The sequence below is a fragment of the Urocampus carinirostris genome, chromosome 14, assembly GCF_059441175.1.
Source record: "Urocampus carinirostris isolate Australia breed hairy pipefish chromosome 14, RoL_Ucar_1.0, whole genome shotgun sequence".
In the NCBI taxonomy this organism is placed as follows: Eukaryota; Metazoa; Chordata; class Actinopteri; order Syngnathiformes; family Syngnathidae; genus Urocampus; species Urocampus carinirostris.
In genome coordinates this window covers 24,375,105-24,391,552 of record NC_142362.1, presented here as the reverse complement: position 1 = coordinate 24,391,552, position 16,448 = coordinate 24,375,105, and the positions used below count along the sequence as shown (strand labels likewise).

Below are 16,448 nucleotides of genomic sequence, written 5' to 3'. Positions count from 1 at the left end.
GATTGACCAATCCCCTAAAACAGGGTTTGTATGGGTGCTTGAAATCCTTGATAATGCCTGAAATTTAATGCTGTGTTTTCAAGGATTCAATAGTGTTGGAACTTTGGGTGAAATGCTTGTAAATGCTTGAAATTGTTGCCATGTTTTTCAACAAGTCTGCTTAAAAATGACGCTGACAATGCTCTCTGGTGGCTTCGCTTTGCCATTGCATTTCTTCTCCCCTTGTGATCAAAGGAAGCTGGTATTAGTTTGTATGGCATTGTCCTATAAAGTGCCATTGTGCTCTATGAAATGGATTACATATCAATTATGGACGTTTATTATGGGACATGCAAAGGATAAAGTTAGCGTTTCCCTGTGGTAAATTGTAATAGGAAGAACTTCCTGTAAATAAAAAAATTACGATACATATTACTGTCATTTTACCCAACATCTATATGGGAAAAGATTTGTCTAAAAACCATATATATTTGCGATTTACTCAGGACTAAAAATCAAATGCACACACAAGTTTAAGATACTTTATGAAGGTCACAGATATATTTGTGGCTCCGCAAAATACATGATAAACACCAGATTTCTTCTATTAATGGAAAGTTTGCTGTGAAAGTCCTTAAAAGGTACTTGAATTTGGCCACAAAAAGGTATATGATCTCTTCCTTAACTAGTATTGAACTATTCAAAATTGAAAACTTGTCGATTGTTGACCTGGTGGACTGGTATGTTGCTGTATCGGCTTTGATTTTCTTAGTCTGGAAGGATTATAAATGACCAATCCCCTAAAAAATTAAATAATATATTATTTTTTTGCCAGTCTTTCCTCATTGTTATGACATCGGCTACATCTTTTTCTGCTGAGATGACTTATTATTTAATTTGAGGAAACTAGTTTATGTGCAGTTGAAACCACCGTTTAATTGCTTTGCAAATATTGTGCAATTATTTATGATGAAACAAAATTAGAAAGGTGACTGGTATTTATTTAACTCATTCAGTGCCAGACGTTTCTTTCAAATACGAAGCGCCGGTGCCAGCCAATTTTGGCCATTTTTACTCATTCTTAAAGGCCTACAGTAACATTTTAATTCTGTAGCTATATAGGCATGGGATGTACCAAAAGAAAACCCCCAACTTTCATGTGAAAACATACGTTTCTAGCTTTTACTATTGTTTAGTAAACAACAGTTGAACAATGATAAGTTTCTTTCAAATACTCGTTTCAAAGAGAACTTTCACTTCTGTGTTTTTTTTTTTTTTGCATTCGTGTTACTTCCACTCTTTAAACAATGCTTTCCATAAACACAAGGGCACTTTGCTTGCAAAATAACATTTCATTGCAAAAACAATGAACTTATGCATGAACGATGCATTAAATTTGCGAGAACTTTTCGACACTCGACGTTTCACAAGATTTTGGTCACCATAGCGATTGCATTCCCTCTGTCGTGCACTAAACACGATGAGACATCATTTTTTTCAGTCATCATTTTTTGAAAGGATCAAGCTTTGTTGAAGCTTTGTTGCCAATTTAGCCATGCCTTGCGACTATCACCGTAATGCTTCACTACACTTACTCGCCATATGGGGCCGCCTACACAAACTCATTTGCCGGAAATAGGCTTCCTCTGATCAAAGCCACTCCTGTCACTTAATGGGGATTTATCCCTAATGTAATCAGTCCCAGAGGCTAGATACTTACTGATGATCAGCGTAAAACCCTTTCAAAAGTTTTTTTTTTTTTAACTCAAACAAAAATATGTTTTTACATTTTGGCCCTCAGGGACAATTCTTCTAAAAAACATAGCTGTACGTTATGGCATTAAATGAGTGAAATATCAGGACATGTAGGTTTGATTTTTTGAAAGATTGGCCATTGTTTTTCGGCTGGAAATTTTGGATCTGCAAACCCTCACCTATAATTTCATAACTATAAGACAGATATTATAACTGCTAGTGCAAATCACAAACTTACAATGACTGCTATGCGGTTAAAGATACCACAGTAGGGTTTTTGGTTTGAACAATTTTATTGACACTATTAACAGCAAATAAACAATGTGATATTTGAACAATTTTTCTCGACAATCTTAACAGCAATTAAGCATATTCACAAATTCGTTATTCACAATTTCGTTATATCTGACAATATGACGTTTTAACAATTTTTGGGACATTTTTAACAGCAATTAAACACACAATTTCATTATATCATATCCAGATATTATGAGTTTTTATCGACACTTTTAACAGCAATTAAATACTTCTTGGTTTGTTTTTTTTGTTTTTAGCATATAAACAATGTGAGGTTCGAACAATTTTTCTCAACAATCTCAACAGCAATTAAGCATATTCACAATTTCGTGACGTTCTAACAATTTTTACCACAGTAGGGACTCCAAACATGAAATACGTGAAATTAGTGGGTTGACTAACTTATCCACTAAACCTCAAAGGCCGCTGTGACGTCCATATAAGTCACCTTGAAAAATTTGTCATTCCATTACATGAGCTCACGAGTGCATCTCTGAAAATGACCAGTTGTGTTTTGTTTGCAATGCTGGTTGTCAAAAGCTGTCTAAAAGACTTCATACACTTCTGAGGTCCCAAAACTCATGACTAAGACCTTTTTTCTTTGGTCTCATGTTTTTTGTCTTGCAATAAAGATCAAACACATGTCGGCTTTATTTTATTGCTCCCTTGCTGACTGAACTAACCAACATGTATCCCGTGCCTGAGATTGAGACTCTGCAGTTGTAGCGATAATGCTCACTTAGCTACGCCTGCTGCTAACATTAGGCAAATAGCACATGATCATACAAAAAATAAATGTTAAAGCTAGTGCTTTAACTAGAGTCAAGTCATATTTATTTGTATAGCCCTTAACCACAATGAGTCTCATTGGTGTTTAATGTTTTAGGGGTCTTTCCAATTGAAAAAGCAAGAATTGTAACAAACATACCTATTTTACACTTATCTATGTGATTTTCAGTTGACTGTTTAACTGCCCGAAACATGCTTTTTTTTTCAATTGTACTGATAAGTTAATAAACAAGACACTCAAAATAAGGAGGGAAGACATCAAAGAACTTGCAAGGCAAACAGGAGAGGACTCCACACTCAGATGAGAAAATCCAACCTGTTTCATAAGCACTCCTGTTCCTTTCCTTTTTTAAATATCCAAGGCTATGAAAAGCAGATCTACCCTAAAGTGTGTGGTAATCAAAGAACAGCAACCTTGTTGGCTGATAGTGACAATAATCAATGATGTAGACAGTGCATGATAGACAAAATAACTGGCATAACTAAGCATCCTATGCAATCTAATTTGCAGGTGTTCAATATTAAAAACAAAATAAACGGATGTACCTAAACAAAAGTAAGAGTGAAAGGATGTGACTATTTCTTATATTGATGGCTTCAAGATCGCAACTCACAAAAAATATATGTATTTCTTTGCCCTAACCCTAACTCATTTGTCATCAACAGATCAGACCGCAAAATTATTGACACACAGGCAGACCAGAATGCAGAACACAATGCACGATTAAAATCTGCAAAGTAGCCAAACCGCAAAAAGTAAACTGCAATACAGAGAGGGACTAATGTACTTTATAGAAATAACACCAAAAGCATTTTAAAAACTTCTTTGGTTTATCATGCACAGAAGTACTGCCTTAAATGGGAGAAAAAAAATCTGCGAAATAGCGAAGCCCCCTTCATCAAACTTACCTCGAGATGACGTCCTAACCAATTGAGAGTATTTCACCCAACAACTATAGATCTCCAAATAAAACAGACAACAAATCAATGCAATTGAATGAATGGTATACATTGTCACTCTACAAAAGTAAAACAAAATTGGAGGGCTTCTCCTATCAGTGAAAAAAAGTGATCTCGTGAGCAGCTAGCTAGCTGCCACTAGCTTCAGGTATCCTTGGTATTAACCAGTTCTCCATGATGATTTAAATACAACCATCCAGAATGTAGTGGTCTCCCATGAGTTGTAGCTCCAGGTTATCCATTTCATGGGTAATGGATGTGGAGTTGGTGAGACACAGGCTTGGCAGGGATGGCTTGTTACGTAGACGTTGCAGTAGGCTGAACCTGCAGCACCATTTCGGCTTTCTCTCCCGACACCGCCTCAGTCCCTTTCCGAAACCCGATAACAATCCATGGAGAACCCGCATGTGATCACCATTTCTTTGCGCTCTTCTGACATTCCTGAGAGTCCGATTAAATCAATGAATTCATTTTCAACTGTTGCCGTGCTATACAATTTGTTTTGGTGGACACATGACTTGTGCGCCTACCTACCTTGGCTATTCGACTTACAGCATACACCAGCCTATCACAGCCGCGCACACAATAACGCCCGCCCAACAACAAAAATCCCTCCCTAACCAGCCCCTGTGATAGCATTTGCTATGTGCTGTCTGCTGCAGAACAAACTGTAAATTACAATAATCTCAATGACAATAAAGACAGCAAGTATCAAAAGCACAAAAAGTAAACCACGATACAGTGAGGGATTAGTGTATGGCTTGGATTAAGTCCAACTCTGTAACCTCGTGCAAACATGATTTACATTGTAATTGTGTCTCAGGCGACCAGGCTGACCCATGCAAGTTCCAGGCGTGCAACGAGTACGCCCAGTGCAAGGTCAACAAATGGTCGGGCGAGGCGGAATGCGTGTGCAACGCCGGCTACTTCAGCGTGGACGGCCTGCCGTGTCAGAGCATCTGCGATCTGCGCAGCGACTTTTGCCTCAACGACGGCAAATGTGACATCATTCCCGGCCAGGGAGCCATCTGCAGGTGGGTGGAGATTAGGGGGAATCATCTTTGTGTGTGTGTTCTTGCCGTGCTCGTCTGCAAGATTTTCTGGTTTAAATCACAGCGGGCATGTCTCGTCTTTTGCACTGAAACGTGCGAGAGGAAAGCAGAACACCTCCTGCTTGAGAGTCCGGTGATCCCCTGTCCAAATATTACCACTCGAACTGAAAAAGAATCAACATTACATGCAACATCATGTTTGAGTTCTCAGCAGGTTGTGTTACTTTTTCCACAGGCGCTGACGACATGTACAACTTTGGGCTTGTGTTAACTTTTCGTAAGACACTATTGAGCTTTCTAAATCCTAACATACACTGCAAAGAAAATCTTATTCCAATGGCAAAAAATGTAGCCTATTTTTGTTGTAATTCTACTCATATTTAGACTCAATTGGGTGAAGCGCTTGTGAACGGTTGAAACTGTTGCCATGTTTATCGGCAGTCTAAATTAATAGACCACGCATTAAACGAAACAAAACAAAACAAGTAATCTTAAAAATTATGCTTCGATTCTCCATTGCATTTCTTCTTTCGCGATTAATTTCTTCTTTCGTGATTAACGGCCGATGGGATTAGTTTGTATGGCGTTATCATATGAAGCATCATCGCCCCCTGCGGGTCACACCCAAGAGGACAGGTGCAACAAACCAAGATGCCAGGAGGGAGTCATTTTAATGAACATTGGCATGAAAATGGAAAACACAAACAATGGCTGAAACATGGAACAAATCCACGCACAGTATGCAAAATAGAAATCAAACCCTTCACAGCATTGGTTTCCTCCAGTTTTATGAAAGGTAATTCAAGGAACGGACTTGCTTAACTATGATCTTTTTGCTAACCATTTGCTATATGCAGTGCAAGGATTACTTATCAATTATGGACATTTATTATGGACCCTGCAAAGAATCAAGGTAGCATTTTCCAGTGGTAAATTGCAACTGAAAATTTAAGCATTTTTACCCAACACCTATGTGTGGAGAGATTTATCAAAAAAATATATACTCATTTATTGTTCAGATCCACAAATAAAGTTGCAAATTACACAAGATTTTATAGAAATATGTCTTGATAAATGCTCATCCAAGATAAAAAACTGCATATGTAAATTGCGGATATATTTGTAGACCTGAAAAATACGTGCAAAGATTGCAGATATATTTGAGGACTTCAAAAACACATGTGTAAATTGCGGATACTTTTGTGGATCTGCAAATTACATGCTTCACACTGGATTTTTTCTTTTAATGTACTGGAGAAATTGTAAAATTGGCTCTGAAAGTCCTTTAAAAAATGCTTAAATTCGGGTGGACTAACCCTGACAGCCGTCCCACAGGGGGCTCTCTGAAATCTTACTTATGTATGTATGTATGTATGTAGTGCTTGCAGTGACTGCATTGGATCATTGCTCCATGGTCCACGGCACCGCAAAAACATGGTTTAGAAACTGCTACTACTGCTACTACTACTACTACTACTGCTGCTACTTATTGCTCTCGTGCTTTCTAAAATCCGACGTGTGGCATCCATTTTGACTCCAAGTTAACATCAGCCAAGCATTATTTGTACGAATTACTGGAATTACATTTTAAAGGACTGCAGTGCCTCAGGTATCTTTTTAGCCTAATGTCCTAGATCAAGCCTTTCTTCCAACATTTATTATGTGCATGCATGAGGTCAACCTGATAAAGGAGCCATTGGGAACATGTGGTTGTTGCACTCGTTGCGGTTTTACCCAAATAATTACGAACAGACGCGCTGGAGGCTGTATAGCTAAACAAACCTTTTGTTTCACACCAGACAAATAATAGGGGATCACGTGTTTACCTTAACTGCCTGTAAAACATACAAATAACATCAACAAACACAAAATAAAATATTTAAACATGGTGAGGACATGCATAAAGCACTCTACCTTTTGATCACACTTTACAAGTTGCTAATATACCAGTCTACATTGTCTACACAGTCGTATTCCTTACATTAAAGCAAAAAACTATTAGAGGCCATTTGAGAAGTAAATCCTTTCACATGTAACATCAAACTCTCACGCTTACACAACTATACTCTCAAACAGACACAGACATACCCATGCACAAACTCTACTATACTCTCTCACACAAACTATTATACTTTCATTCAACTTGTTGTACTCTCATACACACACTACTATACTGTCATACACATACTACTATACTCTTGTACAGACACTAATATGCTTTCACACACTTACTACTAGTCTCACACACACACACACACACGCAGATTACTATACACCCCCGCACACACACACACAACGCTAAACTCTCACACACACGAGTATTCTCTCACTTAAAATTGCTGATGACCGCCTTTTGTTTTACTTTGGGGGCGACAGTAGCTCAGGAGGTAGAGCACTCGTCTTGGGATCAAGGAATCCCAGTTCGAATCCCGGCTTGTCCGAGTTACATGTCGAAGTGTCCTTGGGTAAGACACTGAACCCCTAATACCCCCAATAAGCAGGTTAGCGTCTTATATGGCTGCAATACAAGGCCGCTATTGGGAAATGTGAAGCACACTGTAAAGCGCTTTCGGAAGTCATTGACTTGAAAAGCGCTATATAAATGCAAATCATTTCATGTCATTTCATTTCACTTTGGGTACTTTTGGTAACCATGGCAATGCAGACTTATCTTTGTGTATACATTCTACAATTTGACGTCAGATTAAAGCTTTTCCTAGTATAGTAGTATCTGTGAGAAAGTGTAGTAGTATGTGTGAGAAAGTATAGTTGTATGTGTGAGAGAGTATAGTAGTACGAGGAGTGAGAGCATAGCTGTATGTGTGAGAGAGTATACTAGTGTGTGAGAGAGTATAGTCGTTTGAATGAGAGAATATAGTAGTGTGTGAATGAGAGTATAGTAGTATGTATGACAAAGTTTAGTAGTGTTCGCGCACGAGTATTACTGTGTCTGTATATTAGTATAGTATTTAATGTGTGAGAGTGTGACGTTAGATGTCAGAGCAAATATGATTAACTTTTCAAACGGCCTTTCCTACAAACCTGATTGACTCACATTCGCAAAACTGGTCATAAGAAATATGAATCAAAAGGTGTCGCTGGCAAAAACCAGAAAGTAGATTTTATACTATTACTTTTGAACTTATATTACCGCCAAATTCGTACCAACTCGGTAAACTGTTCCCTTCCAGGTGTCGCGTTGGAGAAAACTGGTGGTACCGTGGGGAGCACTGCGAGGAGTACGTATCGGAGCCTCTGGTGGTGGGCATTGCGGTGGCTTCAGTGGCCGGGTTCCTCCTGGTGGCATCTGGAGTGATCTTCTTCCTCGCCAGGACCTTACGAGATCAGTATGATAAGGATGAGTCGGAGGACCCAATCAGGTATGGGAACTATGTAAATGAACTGTTTTCAGCTGGAAAGAGTTGGTTTTAAATGGTCTTCAGGCTTTGGGAGTATTTTGTCCATGATGGTGGACTTTTCCAATGATGCTTGAGCCAAGGGATTGTAACATTACTGCGGCGCTATGGTCCATTAGAATAACTGCTTGAGTATAGCATAGCCACACTAGTGTGTACTCCTCTGTGATTGGATGTGCTTAGGTACAATTTAGTGTGGGTGCGTTTCAAAATTGAATAATTCTGTGGTTGTTTTCGGTTAGATGTCCTAATGTTTCCATGTTGAAACGCGGAGGAAAATCATCAAAAAGCAGTCACAAAAAAGGTTTCTTGTTCTTTGAAAAATGATTTGTTTGGCATGGTTGCCGAAGGAGAAAAATGCTAGTGTCGGACGATTACCTTGATCTGATGGTAATTTGCAGTTTTAAGCGAATTGTCCTGGAGGGTGGTTTAGACCTTGAGGAATTACTTTGCATTATTAAGAGGAATTAACCCTAGAGAACCTAAAATCCCTTTTCTTTAGAAAATGATGGCCAGTGGGTTCTCCAGGGTTAAGAGTACAGTGCCTTGTGAAATTATTCTTTATTATTTTTTTAATTTTTATTTCTTGATCACTGCCCTTTTGGACGATAAATCTCTGTCCCAGTCTCACACCTTTTGTGGACTTTAGCAGGTTTTCTTCCAGAATGGTCCTGTATCTGGCTCCATAGATCTTCCATCAACCTTAACTATCTTCCCTGTCTAAACTTGCTAAAGTAAAATAGCCCCAAACTATGAGGTTGCCAACACCATTTTGGACAGTGGGGGTCTGTGTGAACTGTGTTGCTTGTACATCAAACATCTGTTTGCATGGTGGCCAAAAAATGCAATTTTTGTTTCATTTGACCCGAGCACTTTCTCCACATTTGGTGTCTCTCTTCTTGCCACACTTCCATAATGGCCAGTTTTTTGCAGTGTATGGTTTATTGTTGTCTGTTGTTGACAGACTCTCCTACCACAGTTGTAGATCTTTGCAATTCATACAGAGTGAGGGGCCTCTTGGCAGCTCTGATCCGTCTTTTCCTTCAACCTATGTTCCCCATTTGGTTGGTGGCAGGTGTGAGCTGCGCTTTACACCTGTGCTATGGATAATAATGTGTATTAATACTTGCAAGCTAAGACGGTGTAAGGCAGAGGTAAGAGCTTAACCCGGAGTCCAAGCTTTACCTTAATTTTGGCCCGGATCGGGCTTGAACGTCAAGCTGTTTTTTTTTTCTTATTATCCGCTCATCATTGTTCTTCCTTGTCTCTTTGCCTACCCTTCTTTTAAAGTGTCGCGCTAGATTCTTTAGGACATACTGCTGCTCTGGTGTATGGCCCAATTTTCGAACCTTCCAAATGTCGGGCAGCCTCATAATGATCCCGTCAACTTTTTTAAAAAATCCTTCAGTAGTGGAAACTTGTCGTTTAATGTAACCTATGCAGATACTTAAATATAAAATATTTAAAGTTTTATTGTATTTTTAACTTTGATTTTGTTACAAAACACAGGCTTTAATGAATCATAAATAACCCCTCCCTCAACCTGAGTCCTCACTAATAAAATTAGAAATTTTGAGTTTGTTTGAAGCTCAGTCCTGCAAATCAAGTCAGTTGGTCGGACTCTGGTTAGGTTGGGCCTTAAAACCCACGGGCCCAGGTCGGCTTGGGCTGGATTTTTTAGGCCCAATCTTATGTACCACTGGTGTAAGGGTCTTCAACCACTTGCACTCGGAAGCAAAAAAATATATATAATCTTCAGCATTTAAAAGTATCAACGTTCAAACTCTTCTTGTTGTAAAATTGAAACTGTTGAAGAATTCAAAGATAGCAGAGTGAAAGAATCCAACTCAACAGCCTTCTTTACAATTCTCCACAGGCATGCGGAGAGCATGCCGTCCCTGGAAAGGGCGACCAAGTACAATCCGATGTATGAGAGCGAGGCCACTACCGGCTACAACCACTACTACCGCCGCTATCCCGAAGCTCCCGTCTACAGCAGCGCCAGCGCTGAGGCCTCCACAGATTTCAGCAGCGAGGAAATCCGACACATTTACGAGAACAGTGAACTGACTAAAGAGGTGAGTCCACGTGTGCTATCGCACTTTGTGTTCCTGACCCTGCTCGGTGTGATTCATGCTCCTTTCCTGCAGGAAATTCAAGACAGGATACGCATCATCGAGCTTTACGCCAAGGACCGTCAGTTTGCTGATTTCGTCCGGCAACATCAAGCGTAAACAAACACCACACTTTTGTTTTCCCCCCATTTCTCCTAAAAACCTGGAAAATTTGTCCATGTGTTTATTTTGCGATCCTCACGTGCACATGTTTTTTTCTTTGGTTTTCTTTGTTTTGCAGAGTTTTGGATACCCGAAGAGAAAGTTCTTCTGCACAGACATGAAAAAACAGAAGGTATTTCTAGAAAATTAACCCCCCCCCCAAAAAAAAAAAAAAAACAATGGAAAAGTAGTACAGTTATCCCTCGGTCCTGGAGCAATCCGTGGAGTAGCAAAACCAAAAAATTATGCGGCGGTGCAGCAAGGGATGACTGTACTCAATAGAAATAACACATTAAAAGCAACTTTAAAACCACACTTTTTTGGTTTATCATGTAAAGAATTACCTCGGTTATTGCGGTATCCCCATTTACCGCAACATCTTCAAATCTGCAATGTAGCGAGGCCCCCTTTAAAAAGCCCCCAAGGGTCAAACTTACCTCAATATCACTTCCTTACCAACTAAGAGTATTTGACTCAACAACCATAGCTGTACAAATAAAAACAAAGAACACAGAATTGCTGTTGAATGAATGGTCTTAAAGTACAACAGAATTGGAGTGCTTCTCCTTTTAATGTAAAAAAGTGATTTAGAGAGCAGCTGGTTAGCTGCACGCTAACATTGGCTATCCTCCAATTGAATCAGGTCCCCACGAGGATTAAAATATAACCGTCCTGAATGTAGCAGTTTTCTAAGAGTTGTAGCTCCAGGTCATCCGTTTCATGGGTAATGGATCTGTTTGTGAGACACAGGTGAGGCAGGGGCTGCTTGTGAGAGTTGTTACGTGGCCTATCTGCAGCCCTAATATTGCTTTCTTTCATGACTCCGCCTCAGCTATAAGATGTAGCCCTAGGATCCCAAGTCTGTAACTCGTTGGGAAACAAAGGGCGTTTTGAAAAATGTATTTCTAGTCTAGTACATTCTGTTTCCAATACGATCGATTATGATAACGCACCCTTCCTACTAACTTTTAACCCACCCAACAGTAAATTACCTAATTGCACTCAGCCAACCAAAACAGATCTACTAAAGATCTGAGAAGTAAAATGCTACTATAATCAGGCAACAAACAGAAAATTAATCAACCAACCAAGCATACTGCATTAACTTAACCGTACAATTAGCCATGATTATTCAACATCTTCCTCCAAGTTTATTCATCCCACCAAACTAGCCAGAGACCAAAACAAAGCTTATTTCCTGACCACCCATTCTAAATCACTATAGCTAACGACAATTGTGTTCTCTTGTATGCAGAAAAAGTGCCGTGTATCCGGAAAGGCCAATGACAAGCAATCCAAGCCGGTCCTTCACCCAGGACTCCTTCATCTCCTACTTTGTCACTGCATGAGAAACGAACTCTCCTTTCTCGCTCCTACTTTTTCCGTGCCTTCTGCTGGACTTTGTACTTTGTAGAAATTGTTGTGAAACTTGAAAGACCGTCAAAGAGATGACGATGCACGACTTCAAGTATCACTCGCTTACCTGCAGTAATATAGTAGCCAGAACACCATAGTGGCGGTTTTCCGTTTTTGTGCGTTAGTGATGCTCCAAATGAGCCGGATAGCCGCAATGTAGTGGACGGTGCTATGCTCGGTGGTGTTTTAAAATGTTTTTGGAATGTAGGTGTCTAGCACGTTGTAATACACGCTTATCAAACTAAGTACTTTGCATGTGGATGGACATAATTTCTCTCAAATGGAAGTTGTTTCAAGGCTCCAGCCAATCAGTTGTTCGGACATGCTTATAGATGCAACATTTAGAAATGCATGAGAACGCGTTTTTACCAGGGAGAAACAATTTTCATATAAGCAGGAAGACGGCAGCATAAGCCCTTGAAGCTCAGCAGCACTAATTCCTACTTCATGCGACTACCAGTTTGGCCTCCTCGTGGTGTTTTCTTTGGTCTTGCGCTCGGATTCCACAATTGCTCTCCATCAGTGTTCTCCTGCTGAGCAGTAAATCGCTGCTGTCCTGCTTTATTACTACATTTGCTCTAGAAAACTGCCTCCATATGCAACTGTGATGAACACCATGCCTTTTGCAATCGCTGACTACAGTAGAACCTCAAAGTCCAACTCTGCTCGAATTGGACGTCAACTCATGGCGCATTCCAAGTACAAAGATAGTCTGTCCTTTCTCTTTGTTTTGAATAGTTCTCTCTGTTATCACGGGAACTATTGACCACAATCCCCCAGCATAAAGTGATAATCCGCAAAGTAGTGTCACCTTCATTAGGCTCCCAATGGTTAAACTTATCTCCAGATGACTTCCTTACTGACTGAGAGTATTCGACTGTAACAATTGACAACTATAGACCTACAAATAAAAGCTCCGAACACAGAATAACAGTTGAATGAATGGTCTTTATTGTCATTATTGAAAAGTACATCAAAATTGGAAGGCTTCTCCTTTCAGTGGAAAAAAGCGTTTCAGAGAGCGCCTGGCCAGCTGCACGCGAGCATCAGGTACCTCGGATTGAGCCAGGTCTACTTAATGATTAAAATACAAGAGTCACGAATGCAACAGTTTCCTAGAACTTTTAGCTCCAAGTTATCCATTTCAGAGGTAATAGAGCTGCCGTTCGTGAGATACAGGTTCGGCAGGGGGAGCTTGTAAGAGTTTTTACCTAGTAGGCCGGAGTTCCACCCTCGGTATTGCCTTCTCCCCGACACAGCCTCAGTTGCTTCCTGGACCTGATCCCAATCCTTGGAGCACCCGCTGGTGATCTCCATTTCTTGCACTCTTCTGGATTTCCTCAGTCCTATTTAATTGATTTTCTTTCAATGTAATGTGCTGCCAAAAGCTGTCTCGTGACATTATACACAGTTTGTTTTGGTGCTCTCTTGTGCACCCGCCCCACTGTTTGACTGACAGCATACACCAGCCTATCAGAGTCACGTCCACCCAACACCCAAAGCTTTCCCAAATCTGTTCCTTTGATGGCATTTGCTGTATGCTGACTGCTCCAAACACAATGCACTGTTTGTTGCTATCAATGACAATAAAGACAATTCAATTCAAAATCCGCGAAGAAATGAACAAGCAAAAACAGTGCGAAGTAGCGAGGGTTCACCGTATTTTAACTTCTGCATTGTTGTCCTGTCATGAAATTTAATTTCTAAAAACTAAATTTTGGACTTTGAGATGCAATTTCCAAATTACGTGGTGGGGGCCATTGCGGCCTTCTATTCATTTTTCAATGGTGCACACTAAAAATAAACCTTTTTCCCTAGCTTCTTAACATGACTACATTTTTGAAGCAAAAGTTGTTTCTTGCCTTTTAGGCTCTCTCTGTCAAGATCCGTTTTGTAATCATGAATGATTCTCAAGCAAAAGTGGGTTTTGAACGCATATATTGCATTTTGTTCCTGTTCTGTTGTGGGGTGGATCTAGGTCAAGGATGGGTAGTTTTTGATTCTCGAGCCGCATTGGGTTAAGAAATCTTGCAGAGGAGCTGGGCTACCAGAAGAAAAACGACTGATTGATTGAATTTTTGTATCTATGCCAATACAGTCTCCAAACCGATGCATTGGAAACACATTAGAAAAAAAGGTAACATAGGCCTATCAATTTTATCTCATCTGCATTTAAAATGGACCATTTCATCCCGTTGGTTTTGAGACACTTTATATGTATTGATTCATTTAAATCTAATTAAAATAAAAACTTTTTTGAGTGATTGAAGCAAAATAATATATCTTTCTTATAAGCATTACATTTTGGCATTTGCATTATTTTTTTATCGCATGATTTGACAAATATCCAATAAAATTGCTAAATGATAAAAAAATAAATGCAAAAAAAATAAAGTCAGTTATTTGAATAATGGCGCAATGAAAAACAAAGCCACGAAAAGCACCCAAAAAAGATTGCATTTTAACAAGTAGAATATTTTTTAACATTTATATAAAGTTTTTGAAATTTTTTTGGGGCAGCCTGATTAAAACTCCTGATAAGCCGTATGTGGCCCCGAAGGCCGTAGCTTGCCCAAACGCTATCCAAGTGCTCAGATGCAACCTCCCCATTCATTACAAAAAATGAATTATTGCTTCAATGGCAGACTTCACATTTCTAGTAAAATACTAATTTTGTGAAATTCAAGTTTTCGTAAAATATACTTTATATATCATGTCAAGTTTTTGTCTATCGAGTAAAAAAGGAAAAAAAACAAGTAACACGAGCAAAATTATGTAATATGGCAGAATATTTAGCTCACTTCAAGTACTTTTCATTTTTACTAAAAATAAAACCTAAAATCAATTTCAAAATATGCAAAATCTTAAACAAAAACAAAATTGTCTGCCCTTGAAACAAATGTTCTATGATTTATTTAAAGTGACAGTGTATATTTTCTTACCACTATATATCTTCTAAGGTGTATAGCAACGGAAATGCACAAGCAAGAATACAAACTACAGAGACACAAAATGACCAAAACGCACCTTTTAATTTTTGAGGTTCTCAGGTACCCGTAGAAGCAAGATGAGAATTATGTTAGCTCACTTTAGGTGGCGGTCTTGTTAAGTAAAATAAATGTTTATTTCTCGATCTTACGAGGTTTTGTTTTATTTACTCGTATATGAATGTTCGTGTATATTTGCTTATTATTGAACAAGGTTTTTCATGAAGTTGGTTTTACTACAAAAATGGGCTAAATAATACACACTGTCACTTTAGGTGATTTAAGAACATTAAAATATCAATAAAAAGTAAAGCTTTAACCTTGGTGATAACTGGTTTAATTCTTGAGGTGAAAATTCTATGAAGCTTTGTCTCATTTTTAACCAAACTTTTAAAGTTTTAGCATTTTCAATTTTAACATCATCGAAATTATTTGCAAAATGTAAACAATGGATCATTGTGTTCCTGTTTGACCGATTTCACTGTATGTTTCTGCATTCTTCCCACTAAAATGGACACACTTTCACCACTGCACGGCTGAGCAGACAGTCTTCTGTAAATATAGCAGTTGAAAATATCCAATGTTTCTGTTTTAAGCATGTTCTTTTTATATTCTTTATCCAATCGTGACTTTCCATACTGTGCAGCTGCTTGGACGCCATGTACAAACCAAAGCCACGTGTGCAAAAAATAAAATGCTTTGTAACAGATCAGACTTTCGATGTGACACTTTGGATTGATGTGCTCTGCCGGGTGGAGGAATTAGCAGCTAATTCCAGAAAACGGATTAGCCTCGAGGGGGGGTTAGGATTAGCGGCCCCGCCCGTGGCCGTGACGGTTTCTAAAAGCGTGCGCCGCCACTAATCCGGCCTACATCGCTCGTGCATGAACGCGCACACGCACGTCTGCACAACAAGCAAATTATGTAGGACCGATCCTGCCGTATTTACTAATACATATAAATAAATACCTAGAAATATATGCCGTATAAATAAATGAACACATGAATAGATCATGTTATACTTAAATGCAGTGCAGTGGTACCTCTACTTACCAATTTCTCGACAGACGAAAGTTTCCGGTTATGAAGTACCTAAACGGGAAAATATTGCCTCTAGTTACAAATGCGTTTCAGGATACAAAGATACAAAAATAGAGTACAGTTCGCACTGCTATTAGCCGCTCCTAGAGCTTCCTGAACGTAAACAAAATGGCTATCTCTATAAAACTCCGCAGTGCACATGCGTTATACTAGCATACTCTTCGTGTCACCGTCACAGTTCAGAGACGAGGAGGAGGATGGGTTCTGGAAAGATGCATCTAACATTAAATCAGCCTAATTTAAAGACATTTTAGCAAAAGTTCCGGAATTTGTGGAAAGGAATCACCCAGACAAAGTGTTGACGAGTAGGGCTATCGCTACGTTGCACACTTCCGACAGATTGTCAAAAGCCAGCAAAAGCAGACGTCATTGGATCAGTTTTTCAAAAAACGCGAGGCAAAAAGGTATTATTTCTTTTAT

At 39.2% G+C, this 16,448-nt stretch overlaps 1 protein-coding gene across 1 annotated transcript in view; it reads left to right on the top strand.

Moving 5' to 3' along the window:
* impg2a (interphotoreceptor matrix proteoglycan 2a) overlaps positions 1-15,641 on the top strand; it is a 46,799-nt gene extending 31,158 nt beyond the window's left edge. Inside the window, exons 17-22 of the mRNA XM_088353148.1 lie at positions 4,604-4,814; positions 8,024-8,212; positions 10,125-10,326; positions 10,399-10,478; positions 10,604-10,657; positions 11,780-15,641. Coding sequence (XP_088209274.1) covers positions 4,604-4,814; positions 8,024-8,212; positions 10,125-10,326; positions 10,399-10,478; positions 10,604-10,646 — 725 coding nt within the window. The 3' untranslated portion in view covers positions 10,647-10,657; positions 11,780-15,641. The remainder of the gene's footprint in view (positions 1-4,603; positions 4,815-8,023; positions 8,213-10,124; positions 10,327-10,398; positions 10,479-10,603; positions 10,658-11,779) is intronic.
* Positions 15,642-16,448: the final 807 nt, after the last annotated feature.